Source organism: Oryctolagus cuniculus, chromosome 15, assembly GCF_964237555.1.
Source record: "Oryctolagus cuniculus chromosome 15, mOryCun1.1, whole genome shotgun sequence".
Lineage (NCBI taxonomy): Eukaryota > Metazoa > Chordata > Mammalia > Lagomorpha > Leporidae > Oryctolagus > Oryctolagus cuniculus.
The window spans coordinates 83,531,247-83,544,800 of NC_091446.1; the positions used below are offsets into that span (position 1 = coordinate 83,531,247).

The 13,554-nt window shown below is 41.6% G+C and overlaps 1 protein-coding gene and 1 long non-coding RNA gene across 17 annotated transcripts in view; both read right to left on the reverse strand.

Moving 5' to 3' along the window:
• Positions 1-13,554, reverse strand: part of LOC103351327 (uncharacterized) — a 555,796-nt gene that overhangs the window by 432,551 nt on the left and 109,691 nt on the right. The gene's annotated exons all lie outside the window — the stretch shown is intronic.
• On the reverse strand, positions 744-7,889 carry LOC100344756 (olfactory receptor 6C75-like). The gene is made up of 4 exons (XM_002718336.4): positions 7,882-7,889; positions 4,878-5,795; positions 3,958-3,991; positions 744-767 (listed from the first exon to the last, which is right to left on the reverse strand). Exons 1-4 carry the CDS (start codon positions 7,887-7,889, stop codon positions 744-746), a joined length of 984 nt encoding a protein of 327 aa, XP_002718382.4.

The window sequence follows — 13,554 nt, forward strand, 5'->3', positions numbered from 1 at the left end:
TACTTAATATATACAAACTGTTGAAATCTTTACTTAATATATACTAAATTGATCTTCTGTATATTAAGAGAATTAGAAATGCATCTTTATGTGAATGGAATGGGAGAGGGAACAGGAGAAGGGAGGGTTGTGAGTGGGAGGGAAATTATGGGAGGGGGGAAAGTCATTGTAATCCATAAGCTGTACTTTGGAAATTTATGTTTATTAAATAAAAGTTTAAAAAGTGCCACAGAGAGTATCAATAGCAGATCTGACTGTACTGTAGAAAATTATGAACCTGAACACAGGGTGTTTGAAAACATGATCCGAGGAGAGAATGGGAAAGTCCAGAAGCAGTGAAAACCCCACAGGAGCGACCTGAGTGCACTGAGAGGGAACTGTTCATATTTTGGGAATCAATGAAGACCAGAAATGCATGGAAGTTCTGCAAGCTGAGATAGCAGGACACTAGTTAACAACATCACAGGTAAAGACAGGAAAGTCACTGGGAAAGTATGCACAGAGTCAATTTGGAACATCCTAGTACTGTAATCTGGATATGTAGGTCAGTTATGTTTGGACATAAAGATTAAAAGGCAAAATATGCAAAAACAATGCCAATGATATACTAAGGTCGTATAATATTAAAAGGTAATCATGACACAGAAACCAAAAAAAAAGTGGGGAAAGGGAGTATGTGATCAAAGTTAAATAACTCTGAACTTAAAATACCCTGTTACAGCTATGCATATTTTGTCTAAGGCTCATGGTAGCTGAAAAAGCAAAACCTATAAAGAATACAGAAGATAAAAAAGACTAAAGAATATCACCTTAAAACATCGTCTCATCACAAATGAATCAGAGAAAAGGGCCTGCAAACAACCAGACACCACCTAACAAAGCAGCATCAGTGATTCTAACTCATCTACCTCACACGTCAATGGATTGGATTCTCCAGTGACAGATGGGCATCTGGTAAAATGCTTATGTCCCTGCGTGGGATGCCAGCATCTCTGGTGAGTGTCCAGGCTGAGTTCCAGCTTTGCTTCTGACTTTGCTTCCTGGTAATGCTGAGAGACAGAAGACAGCAGGTGATGGCTTAGTGTCCCTGTCACCCATGTGGGGTGCCTGGACTGAGTTCTTCTCCGATTGTCAACCTCTCCTAGCCTCAGCTGTTGTGAGCTCTTGAGGGGTGTACTACTGGATGGAAGTCTCCCTCTCTCTCTCTAAGTAAAATAAATAAAGAAAAATGACGCACACAGAGTGGAGGAGCTGGAATTGTGTTGCAATGGTTTAAGCTGCAGCTATCGACACAGTCATCCCACATCAGAGCACTTGTAATGCTCAGCTACTCTGCTTGTGATTCAGTTTCCAACTCCCATGCCTGGGAAGGCAGTGGAAGAAGCCCAAGCACTTGGAGTTCTGACTTCCTGGATTTAGATGTTCCAACATGGCTGGTAGTGGCCATCTGGGGAGGAATCAGTGCGTGGAAGCTCTTTCTCTGTCTCTCTCCTTTTCTTTATCCTTTTGCCTTTCCAAATAAATAAATAAACCTTAAAAAAAAGACAGATTTGAACAAACCCAATGATACACAGACTAAAAGTAACTTGTTTTACCTTTCAGGACACATAAAGACATCAAGTGAAGGAAAGGAAAAAGTTATTCCATGCAAATAGTAAGAAAAAAGAGCAATGGAGATCATTCTACCTAATCATATAAAGAAGAATTCAAATCAAAAACTGTAAAATAAAAGAAAGTCATGATAAAAATGTATGCACTCTACATTAGAGTACCTACATATATAAATAAAATAATACATTTGAGGAGGGAAATACAGTATGATAGAATAATAATGTGGGAACAATAGGAAACTTCAATACTTCATATTCAATGATAGGCACAAAATCAATACGGGCTTAAGAACTTGAAGTAAGCTGCAGACCTAATGGACACACAGGTTATTTACAAAACATTCCATGCAGCAGGCACTGAGCACACAATCTTCTTGTGCACAAATAATTTTTTTTCAGGTTAGGTCTTGTTAGGCTACAAACCGCATTTTAACAAATTTAATAAAATTGGAATCATATCAAGCATCTTTTATAATCATCATGGTATGAAGCTAGAACTTAAAAACAGGAAGAATGTTGGAAATTTCACAAATATGCGGAAATTAATCAACATGCTCCCAAACAACCAGTGGATTGGAGAACATATTTAACATTTACTATTAGCTACGACGAAGAAAAACAAGCACAATGTACCAAAATTTATGGGGTGCAGCAAAATTAGCTAACAGGGAATTTTTACAAAAGATTTATTGATTTGTTTGGAAATCAGAGTTACAGAGAGAGGGAGAGAAAGAGGGAAAGAGAGAATTTTATTGGCTGCTTTACTTCCCAGATGGCTGTAAGAGCTGGGGCTGAGCTAGACAAAGCCAGGAGCCAGGAGCCTCTTCCTGGTCTCCCACATGGTTGTTCAGGGACAAAGAACTTGAGCCATCCTCCACTGCTTTTCCCAGGTCATCAATAGGGAGATGGACTGGAAATGGAGTAGCCAGGACAGGAACCAGTGTCCACATGGCATACCATTGCAGGCAGTGGCTTTATACTCTTCACCACAACGACCTCTCCCAGAGGAAGTTTTACAGTGATAAACATTTGTATCAAAAGAGAAGACAAAAAAAAAACAAATAAAAAAGAATGAACATTATATCTCAAGGAAACAGAAAAAGAAGACTTAACCAAACTCAAAATTATTCAAAGAAAGGAAATGACAAATGCCAGAGCAAAAACAGGTGATAGCTTGGAAAATGAGAGGTAGGAAAAATAACAGAAAATGTCCACAAAATTGACTAGTATTATGAAATGATGAAAAATCAATAAAATTCAGATGGTCTGTAAACAGAGAGAAGGTTCTCATAAATAAAATTAGAATTCAAGTAGGAAGGAAAACAAGTGATTCCAACATTTCAAAGTAAAATCACAGGTTACTGTGAACAATTTTTCACCATAAATGGATAACCTAGATGAAATGGACAAACTCCTAGACATGTATAACCCACTCTGCTGAATCTGAAGAAATAAAACTATGAATGATCCTATAGTAGTATAAGATGAAGCAGTCTGTCATCAAAGACCTCTCAATGAGGTGCAGTGGGACCTATGGCCTTACTGGTGAATTGTACCAATCATTTGTGCTCAAGAACAATTAATGACAACTCCTCTCAAGCTCTTCCAAAAATTAATAAATGTCGAAGTAAGAGTTCTGAATTCCTTCTGCAAGGCCAGCATTACCTTGATATCAAATCAGTAAAGGCACAATAAATGATAGGTCAATATCCACACTGGACATGGTATAGATTTCTGAAGAAAATTCTTAGTAAACTAAGTTCATCAGCACACTAAAAGGGTCATTTTCCAAGATCAAGCAGGTTTCACTCCAAGATATTTTACATGCACAAATCAGTACTTGTGACATACCACATTAACAAAGATCAGATGATCATCTCAGTAGCTGTAGAAAAATATGTTGGTAAAATTCAAAATATATACATAATAAAAAATCTCAACCAACTGCCTGGAAAAAATGTACCTCTGTATGCCTGTGAGTGGTTTTCAATGGCAAACACTCCTGGGCTTTTCCAAATGTAGATGGATGATTGATGACCTAAGTACTGATGATCCCTCTCTCCCTTGGAATATGTAAATCAGTTTGCTATGCAGGTGAAATGTTTTATTTTCTTTCACCTACAAAAGATACATAAGTCCTGATACAATGCAAGCAGTGACAAGAGAAAAGGCCAGTTTTAACAGTATCTTGTTCTCATATTTCGATGTGCACCCAATTAGAAGAAAATTATCTAATTGAATCACAGAGAGTAACAAATGCAGGCGAGGTTGTGGAGAAGAGGGAATGATTACACACTCAATCTTTTTTTTTTTTTTTGACAGGCAGAGTGGACAGTGAGAGAGAGACAGAGAGAAAGGTCTTCCTTTGCCATTGGTTCACCCTCCAATGGCTGCCACGGCCGGAGCGCTGCGGCCGGCGCACCGTGCCAATCTGAAGCCAGGAGCCAGGTGTTTCTCCTGGTCTCCCATGGGGTGCAGGGCCCAAGGACCTGGGCCATCCTCCACTGCACTCCCGGGCCATAGCAGAGAGCTGGCCTGGAAGAGGGGCAACCGGGACACAATCCGGCACCCTGACCGGGACTAGAACCCAGTGTGCCGGTGCCGCAAGGTGGAGGATTAGCCTATTGAGCCATGGCGCTGGCCTTACACACTCACTTGATGGGAATGTAAATTAGTGCATCCACTGTGGAAAACAGTATGGAGATCATTTTCAAAAGTAGAAATAGACTTCCCGTATGATCCAGCAATTGAGACTCTTCAATGAGTTTACAGTTTGAAGGTTAGTCAAATATCAATGTGTGTGTGTGTCTGCATGTGTGTGTGTTGGTATTCACAATTCAGTATCATGACACTGGTCAGCTACCCTGGAATGAATTGATATTCTTAATACCAGGAATTTATTTTTTTATTCTCTACCTCCTTATAATTACCACAAGTAGATACAGGAAACCATGGCTTGTCAGCATTGAGATTCCACCTGCATCAATTAGATTCGTGTATTCAAGGATCTTCATTAAAATCGTTTATCTTAATGATTTACAACAAATGAAAACAAGGTGAGGGCAATATTTTTATCTCAATAAAAGGAAGAAGTTCAGAGTTTCCAGAAAGGATTAACATTCAGCCCCTAACTTAAGATATACACTCAAAAATGGAAAAAACAACACATACAAAATTTACAAGTATGTAGAAGATTGGGTACGTGGAGCAAATTCTGGATTCAGTCAAGAAGAAGCTGCACCCTCCACTGAGAAGCTGTGATTCTACTTCCCCCTGCACAGGGCACCCCTGAGAGCCTGGTGAACCTGCTTGTTGCGCAGGGTGTAGATGACAGGGTTCAGCACTGGGGTCAGCACCGTGTTCACCAGAGCAGCCTGTCTGTTGAAGTCCACCCTGCTCGTCTGCTTTGGCTTCACATAGATGAAAAGACAGCTGCCGTACATGAGAGAGAGGACGATGAGGTGAGACGAGCAGGTGGAGAAAGCTTTCTGTCGCTCCTTGGCTGACGGGAGCCTCACGATGGTGACTATGATGTTGCTGTATGTGATGATGGTTACAAGGAGGGATATTAAAAGACCCAGAAATATAAGGTAGAAGAACAACATTTCAGTAGATCTACTGTCAGAACAGGAGAGCTTAGCCAAGGGCCCAAAATCACAGAAGAAGTGGGGGATGACATTGGGGCCACAGAAGGACAACTGGGAAAGATGGACAACTGGAGCCACTGCGAAGACAAATCCCAAAGTGAAGCAGGTAGTGACCAGGAGAAAACACACCCTGGGGCTCATGATGCTGGAGTAACGCAGAGGTCTGCAAATGGCCAGGTACCGATCCAGAGACAACACTACCATAAGAAAGAAAGCTGTCGAACCCAGGAAAATAAAGACAAAAGCTTGTGTGAAGCAGGCAGCAAAGGAAATGGCTTGCCTCCCTGACAAGAAGATGGCCAGCAGTTTAGGAATCACCGTGGTTATGCAGCAGCATTCCACAAAGGAGAAAGTGCTGAGGAAGAAGTACATGGGTGTGTGGAGGCGATGGTCAGCCCAGGTGATGGTGATGATGAGCGTGTTTCCCATGATGGAGGCCAGGTACGCCAGCAGGTGCACCAGGAACAGTATTTTCCCCAGGTGCTGGACAGCAGGGAAGCCCTCCAGGATGAACTCCTGGACTGCAGTCCTGTTCCTTCTACCCCACATCATCAGGTTTTAAACTCCTTCAGCTCATCCTGAACTTTTTGCAGTGTCACAGTAGAAAAAAGGAGAACTTTAATTCATCAAACACACAACGTCCAGGGCAATTGCACTTGTTTATTTAGTAAATGAGAATAGTTTTTACTTATTAAATGGGTGTCTTGCAGTTTCATGGCTGAAGTACAGAGAACTTTATTTCATTAATCATAAATGACCTGGGCAATGGATCATTTTATATTATGTTTTAAGTGAGCCTCTCCCTCCCTCCCTCCCTCCCTCCCTCCTTCTCTCTCTCTCCATTCCTTCCTTCCTTCCTTCCTTCCTTCCTTCCTTCCTTCCTTCCTTCCTTCCTTCCTTCCTTCCTTCCTTATATTATTTATGAAAGAGAGACCTTATGTGCACTAATTCACTACTGCTTGAAGTGCCCACCACAGCTGGAACTGGCCTTCCAAAGCCAAGAGCTGTGAGCTCAATCAGGTCTCCCACATTGATGGAAGGGACCGAAATATCGGAGCCATCACATACTGTCTCCTGGAGTGTACGTTAGCGGGAAGGTGGAACTGGATTGGTGTCAAGACATGAAGTAGGCACTCCATCCCTGAAGCAGGCATTCCAAACAGCATCTTACCCACTTGGCAAATGCTTACCTCCATATTATTTTTGAAGTTATATTTTATACATATACAAATACATACATATATATATATATAATATGTTTTGCCCATTGTTAAATAAAGTACATAATGTTTATCTCTAAATGTTATGTGTGTAACCTAAAAGCCTTGGAAATTAGAACTGTGCTTATAGCTGCCAGTTGTCACAAAGAATTTTGTAGGGGCCAGCGCTGTGGCTGAAAGTTAAGCCTCCAATTATGATGCTGGCATTTCCTGTCAGAGTGCCAGTCCCATTCCCAGCTAGGCTGGGTCCAATCCAGCTTCCCGCTAACGCCCGAGGAAGTGGTTGTGTATGATGTCCCAGACTCTGGGGAAACCTGCCGCTGTGGTGGAGACAGTGGAGTTCCTGGATCCTGGATTCAGCCTAACCCAGCTGTGTTAGTTCTAGCCATTTGGTCAGTGAATAAGCAGATGTGCTCTCTCTCTCTCTCTCTTTCTCACTCTCGCTCTTGCTGTCACTCTTATTCTCATTATCTGTCTTCCTCTTTCTTGAAACCTCTATTTCATTGCATGCCTGCCTTTCAAATAAATAATTAAATATATTACATTAATAGTATCAATCATTTTCCTATATGATCTGTGAGCTGATAAAGAACTTTATTTTAGGGGTGTATCTGATCATGCCAAATATCACTGGTAAGAAAAACACTCATATTGTATGTCCACAAAATGAGCATTCAGAAGAAAAAACATAACTTAAAAAGTCATGGTCATGGAATTCTGTAAAATATTGTGTCATTGTGTCTTGGGTTTTGTTGGGGATACACTGTCACTGGGGGAAATACTGTCTGTGGCCTCATCTGTAGCTCCCTGATGTGAGGAATGAGAAGAGCCACAGAGCAGCACTCACTGGAATCTTGGAGACTCAGCCCACCCCTCACTGACCTAAGCCTCCCATCAGTCACCAAGAGAGGTGGGCTTTCCCTGCATCCCATGTTAAGTGGTCGCCCATGGTGGAATCTATCTTCCCACCTTCCCTGTCCGTATGCAGAGGAAAATGAGATGGAAAGAGCAACGGTTAGATGACTCCACAACCAATTTCTAGTTCCTTGTCTCTCCTACAGTCTACCTAGGTAGAATAAATATTCTCTTTTGACCTTAACCACACAGACTTTTCTTGGGTGACACTCTGTCAGGCTGATCAACTAGTGCTGCGCTCAGATCTCTGAAGTATCAGTCTGATTTAGACAAAGCCAACAACCCCAATCCTTTTCCTGTGTGAGATCTTCCTGAGAGATGGACTCAGTTTCAAGTTATGAGAAATGAATGACGTGCCGACCACGTCGCACTAAGGCCACATACTCACCCACGTGGAGCTCCCTGTGCCCCGAGCTCTATCTGTGGCTCTTCACTCTTCTCAAAAATCAGGCTGCTGAGCTAGGCAGCTGGAGATGTAAGAAAAGAAACACTTGCATCTCAGGCATCTCTGCTCTGTCGCAGCAAAAACTTCAACATGTGCATCATGTCTGCTCATCATCCATCTTCAACACATCCAAAGCTTTGTGAATAAGGGGAAAAGGAAACCCCAACTCAGTGGCAAACTTTCACTGGGATCAGAGCAGAGCCCATCCTTTCCCAGTGTTCTGTACATTGGTTGTGGGTCCACTGGGGTCTCATAGCCTCCTTGCAGGCCCAGATCTCTACCTGCTCCTACTCCTCAACCAGTCAGCCCCAAAAAGACCCTACTTCCTGGAAAAAAATACTCCAGGTCAGCAAAGGGACAAGAGGTAGCCTTCTCACTTAACCGAATGCCTTAGACACATGTTTTGTGTCTTTACAACGCATTCCAGGAAACTAAGTTTCCCATTGCTTCACCTCTACAGTCTTGGGAGGATACCATACTGTTGAGAGCACTTTCTAATGTTATATGGATTTGTCTCTTCATTTGTTTGGCATTGGACTGTCTCTTGACACTAATCAGGGGCCACCAGGATCAATAGACAGCAAACATCATTAAGATGGAACAAAGCCAGCTAGAGACCAATGTCCCTCTAGGATCCCTGGAGCCTGCTAATTGGGCATTATTAAAAAGAGAAAGTTATCTCAGAAGCATCACAGCTGCTTTTTCATTATGTTTGCAAGTATAAAATATGAGTTTTCCCCATAAAATATTTAAATGTAGAGTACTTATAATTCCCATGATTTATAGCTTCACAAACTGCATTATGTTACAAGGGAGGTGGGGGGATTGAGAGATAAAACAGGAGCATGAAACTCCCCCTAACTCTGCCACAGCGGTGTCAAAGTCAGATAAAACCCAAGGTTTGAATAAGAGCCAGATCTCATAAAACCCTAAATGCCTGAATTTCTCATGAAAATTACTTATTATACAAAGAACTAAAACTATCAAAATTTGAATTTAAGACTATCAGTAGATACCTTCATAAAGATGAGATATTAGAATAATACAATAAAGAGTTTAAGGCTGCCGTCATAAAACTGTGCAATGAGTTATAGAAACACTCTCTTTTTAAAAAAGATTTACTTATTTTTCATTGATTTGAATGTCAGAGTTATACACAGAGAGAAGGAGAGGCGGAGAGAGAGAGGTATTTCATCTGCTGGTTCACTCCCCAATTGGCCACAATGGCTGGAGCTGCACTGATCTGAAGCCAGGAGCCAAGAGCTTCTTCCGGGTTTCCCACATGGGTGAAGGGGCCCAAGGACTTGGGCTATCTTCCATTGCTTTCCCAGGCAATAACAGAGAGTGGGATTGGAGCGGAGCTGCCAAGTCTCCAATCAGTGCCCTTAGGGGTTGCTGGAACTGCAGGTGGTGTCTTTACTGGATACACCACAGCACTGGCCCCTATAAACACTCTGAATAAATTTTAATGAAATAGAAAATCTCAGTAAAATTATAGAAATCTTCATCCAAGAAATAGAAGACTTAAAGAAGAGCATATAAAATTTTGGGGCACAACAGTAGGATACTGGAAGATGTGAAAGCTCAATGATGGAGCTCAGCAACATGAGGAGGGTACTGGGGGGAAACCTTAGTGAATTGGAGTGTAGAACAAAGTTACCAAATGTCACCAGTTGGAAGAGACTAGATTGAAAAATGTCAACCTCATGTATTAGTGGGACTATGGAAAAGATAATTCACATCTTCAGAGTTCTGCAAAGAGGAGAAACAGAGCAGAGTTGTTCTACAACTGGAACAAACACACACTAGAGATTCCAGAAAACAGAAGAATGTCACAATCATATCAAAATGAATCTCTCATCAGAAATAAAGAGACTTGAAAGAAGTGGCACAATATTTTTTCAAGTGCTGAGGAGAGGAACTGTCAGTATATAGAATTCTAAATACCATGGGGGTGAAGAGAAATTATATTCTCGGATGAAGGAAAATGCAGCATTTTCCCACAAGCATACATGGCCTAAAAGAATGACCAACTAGAGATATCTGAAAAGAAAGAAAAGGACATTTGGAGGGATCACTAAAAATATCATATGAAGAGGTTTACTGAAATGTACTATGGATGAATCAAAATAGAATTCTAAAATAAAAACGTCCATTAACCCACATGTAGGCAGAAAAAAGAAAACAGGAAAATGAAAGGCAGAGAGAGGATAGAAAACAAACAAAAAAAAAAGGGAGGCAGGCATGAGACATCAAAATTACATGATTACATCGAATGTGACTGGTCTAGATACACTAATTGAAAACAGGTGGAGAACATGGACTAATAAATATAGTAGAACCATGCAGTACCAATGAACACTCACATTGGATGCAAAAATGTAGGCGATTTGAAAGTTATTGTATGGAACTCTCAGCTCAGCATCCGGGTGCAGGGAGTTGATCTGCTGCCCGTGATGCCAATACCTCATGTAGGCAACTGGTTCAAAACACAGATCCACCACTTCCCAAAAAAATGCACTTGCAAAAGCATCAGAAGATGAACCATGTACTTGGTTCCTTGTTGCCTACATGGGAGAACCAGATGGAGATCCAGGTTTCTGGCTTCAACTTGGCCGAGCCCTTTAGAGCCATTTGGAGAATGAATCTGCAGATGGAAGAATCTTCGTCTCCACATAAGTTACCAAAATTCAGATATGAACACACAGAAAATCCAAATAGACCAACAACCAAGGCTGAGATCAATCAGTAATAAAGAACTTCCCACAAAGAGCCCAGGACTGGATGGATTCACTGCTGAAATCTACCAAAAATTTTTAAAGATTTTATTTATTTGAGAGGTAGAGTTACAGACAGTGAGAGGGAAAGACAGAGAGAAAGGTCTTCCTTTCATTGGTTCACTCCCCAGATGGCTGTAATAGCCAGAGCTGTGCTGATCTGAAGCCAGGGCCAGGAGCTTCTTTCAGGTCTTCCATGCGGGTGCAGGGGCCCAAGCACTTGGGCCATCTTCTACTGCTTTACCAGACCATAGCAGAGAGCTGGATTGGAAGTGGAGTAGCTGGGACTAGAACAGACAACCATATGGGATGCCAGCGCCGCAGGCAGAGGATTAACCTACTGCACCATGGCGCCGGCCACTACCAAATTTTTAAAGAACTTAATCCCTAATTCTTCTTAAACTATTCAAAACAGTTGAAATGGAAGGAATCCTCCCAAACTCCTACTTTGAGATCAGCACTTCCTTAATTCAACAACCAGAAAAAGATACCACAAAAAAAGAGAAGTATATATCAATATCTGTGATAAAACCAGATACAAAATCCTCAACAAAATAGTAACAAATCAAATCCAACAATTCATCAAATAGATCATCCTTACTGGTCCAAGTAGGATTTATCCCAGGGATGCAAGGATGGTTCAACATACACAAATCAATAAACATGATACATCACACCAACAAAATGAAGGATAATAATCATATGTTTAGTAGAATAGATGAAGAGAAAGTTCTGATAAAATACATCTTTATGATAAAATGTCTTTAAAATTGAATATCTCAAATACCAAAGCAATGTATGACAAACTCACAGCCAGCTCATATTGAATGGTGAAAAACTGGAAGCATGTCCACCCAGACAAGGATGCCCAATCTCACCCTTATTATTCAATATAGATCTGGAGGGTTTAGCTGGAGCCATTAGGCAAGTAAAAGAAATCAAAGTGAATGCAAGTTGGATAGGAGGCAGTCAACTTCTCCCTGTTTGCAGATGACATCATCCTTCATATAGGGGAACCAAAAGAGAATTCATTAAATTTGCGAGACATAAAATAAACACACAAAAATCTATAGAATTTGGATACAGCAACAATGTTATGTATGAAAGAGAACTTTTAAGATCAGTCCCAATCATAATGACTACAAAAAAATTAAATACCTTGGGGTAAATTTAACCAAATATGTGAAAGATCTCTACAATGGAAATTATAAAGCATTGAGGAAAGAAATAGAAGAAGACAGGAAAAAATGGAAAACATTGCATGTTCATTGATTGGACAAATTAATATAATCAAAATGTTCAACCATTATTTTATTGAGTAGTATTGTACTACATCCTGCAGGAATATTGACCTACAGTTTCTTTTCTTCTAGTACCCTTATCTGGTTTGGTATCAGGGTTATGCTGGCCTTGTGTAATGAGCTCAGAAATATTATCTCATCTTTGATTTCTTTTGTAGGAGCTTGAGATTGATTGCTATCATTTGTTCTTTATGTGCATAGGCTCTGAACAATTTAGTACTGAAGCCATATGGTCCTAGTTTACTTTGTTGAAAGGCCTGTAATCAAATATTGTCTCAGTCTTATTGTCAGTTGGTTTATTCATAGTTTGAACTTCTTCATGATTTGGTCAGAGTGGGTTGCATTGCTTCTGGATCATGAATTTTGGTGAAAAGTTTTTAGTAATCGATTAATATTCCTTGTGATTCTTGGTATCAGCTGGAAGCCCTCCTCTTTCAGGTTGAGACTTCTCTCCGTGTTTTTTGCTTTTTCTTTTATCATGTTATAAAACTAACACTTGGCTGGGTGACATTTTATTTTCTGCACCTCTAATTTCTTTACCTCTCATCATTTTTTGCTCTAATATTTTTCATTTCCTTTCATTGAATGATTGTTAGATTAGTATAGGCTTTCTTTTTCTAGTTCCTTGAGATATATGTTGGGTTGCTCATTTGGGTTCTTCTTTTTGGTGTAAATGTTTATCACTATAAACCACCTATTAGAATAGTTTTTTGCTACATTGATACATTTTGGTAGGTCATGTGTCCATTTTGATTTCTCACAAGCTATTCTTTTTAGCTTTATTTTAATTTCTTCTTCAAGTCATTGGTTTTTCAGAAGCATATTTTCTAATTTCCACATATTTATGAATTTCCTAAAATTATCTCTGGTGATGATTTGGAACTTCATACAAGTGTGATCTGAAAAGAGACTTGAAATGATTCAAAATTTCTTCAAATTGTTAAGTCTTGTTTTTTATCTACCATGTTCTATAATGAAAAACCGTTATATGCGCACTTTAGAAGATTTTATATTCAGCTGTTATCGTACAGTTGTTTCGCAAATACCTGTAGGGTCCATTTGGTCTCTTGTGCAGTTTAACTTCAAACCACCTTTATTTATTTTTTTTATTTTCATTATTTTATTTATTTATTTATTTTTAGCGGCCCCTCTCGCTTCCTTCCCTCGGCGCTGCCCTGCGTCCGCTGCGCGAGGCCGGGGCCGTGGAAGCGGGGAGCCCGGGGCTGCTCCGCTGCAGGGCCGCTCAGAGCCGGCCGAGGGGCCGGCAGCGGTGCCGGCGGACCCCGCCCCACCCGGCCGGGACTCGGTCGGCACGCAGGGAGCCCAGGGGCTGCCCCGCCGGCGCGGGCGGAGAAGGCTGAGGGAGAGGCTCTGCAGCCCGGGAGTCCCTCCCTCTCCCCTTCCGCCAGCCAGCCCTTGAGGCTCGGACAAACCCGGGAGCGCACCCGAGCCCCGAGCCGGCCCCAGCCCGCGAGAGTGCAGCCGCCGCCGCCGCCGCCCAGCCCCGCGCAGCTCCGCGCAGCTCCGCCCAGCCCCGCCCAGCCCCGCGCAGCCCCGCCCAGCCCCGCCCAGCCCCGCCCAGCCCCGCGCAGCTCCGCGCAGCCCCGCCCAGCCCCGCGCAGCTCCGCCCAGCTCCGCC

Excerpts from the sequence above, each read along its gene's own strand:
- LOC100344756 (XM_002718336.4), bottom strand. Across the intron at positions 3,992-4,877 it reads GGTGCCCTGTGCAGGGGGAA|GGTGAACCAATGGCAAAGGA; the intron begins GTAGAATCACAG and ends CAGCCATTGGAG. Across the intron at positions 768-3,957 it reads AAAGGAAGACCTTTCTCTCT|GTTTTGCTTTTTCAGCTACC; the intron begins GTCTCTCTCTCA and ends TATTCTTTATAG.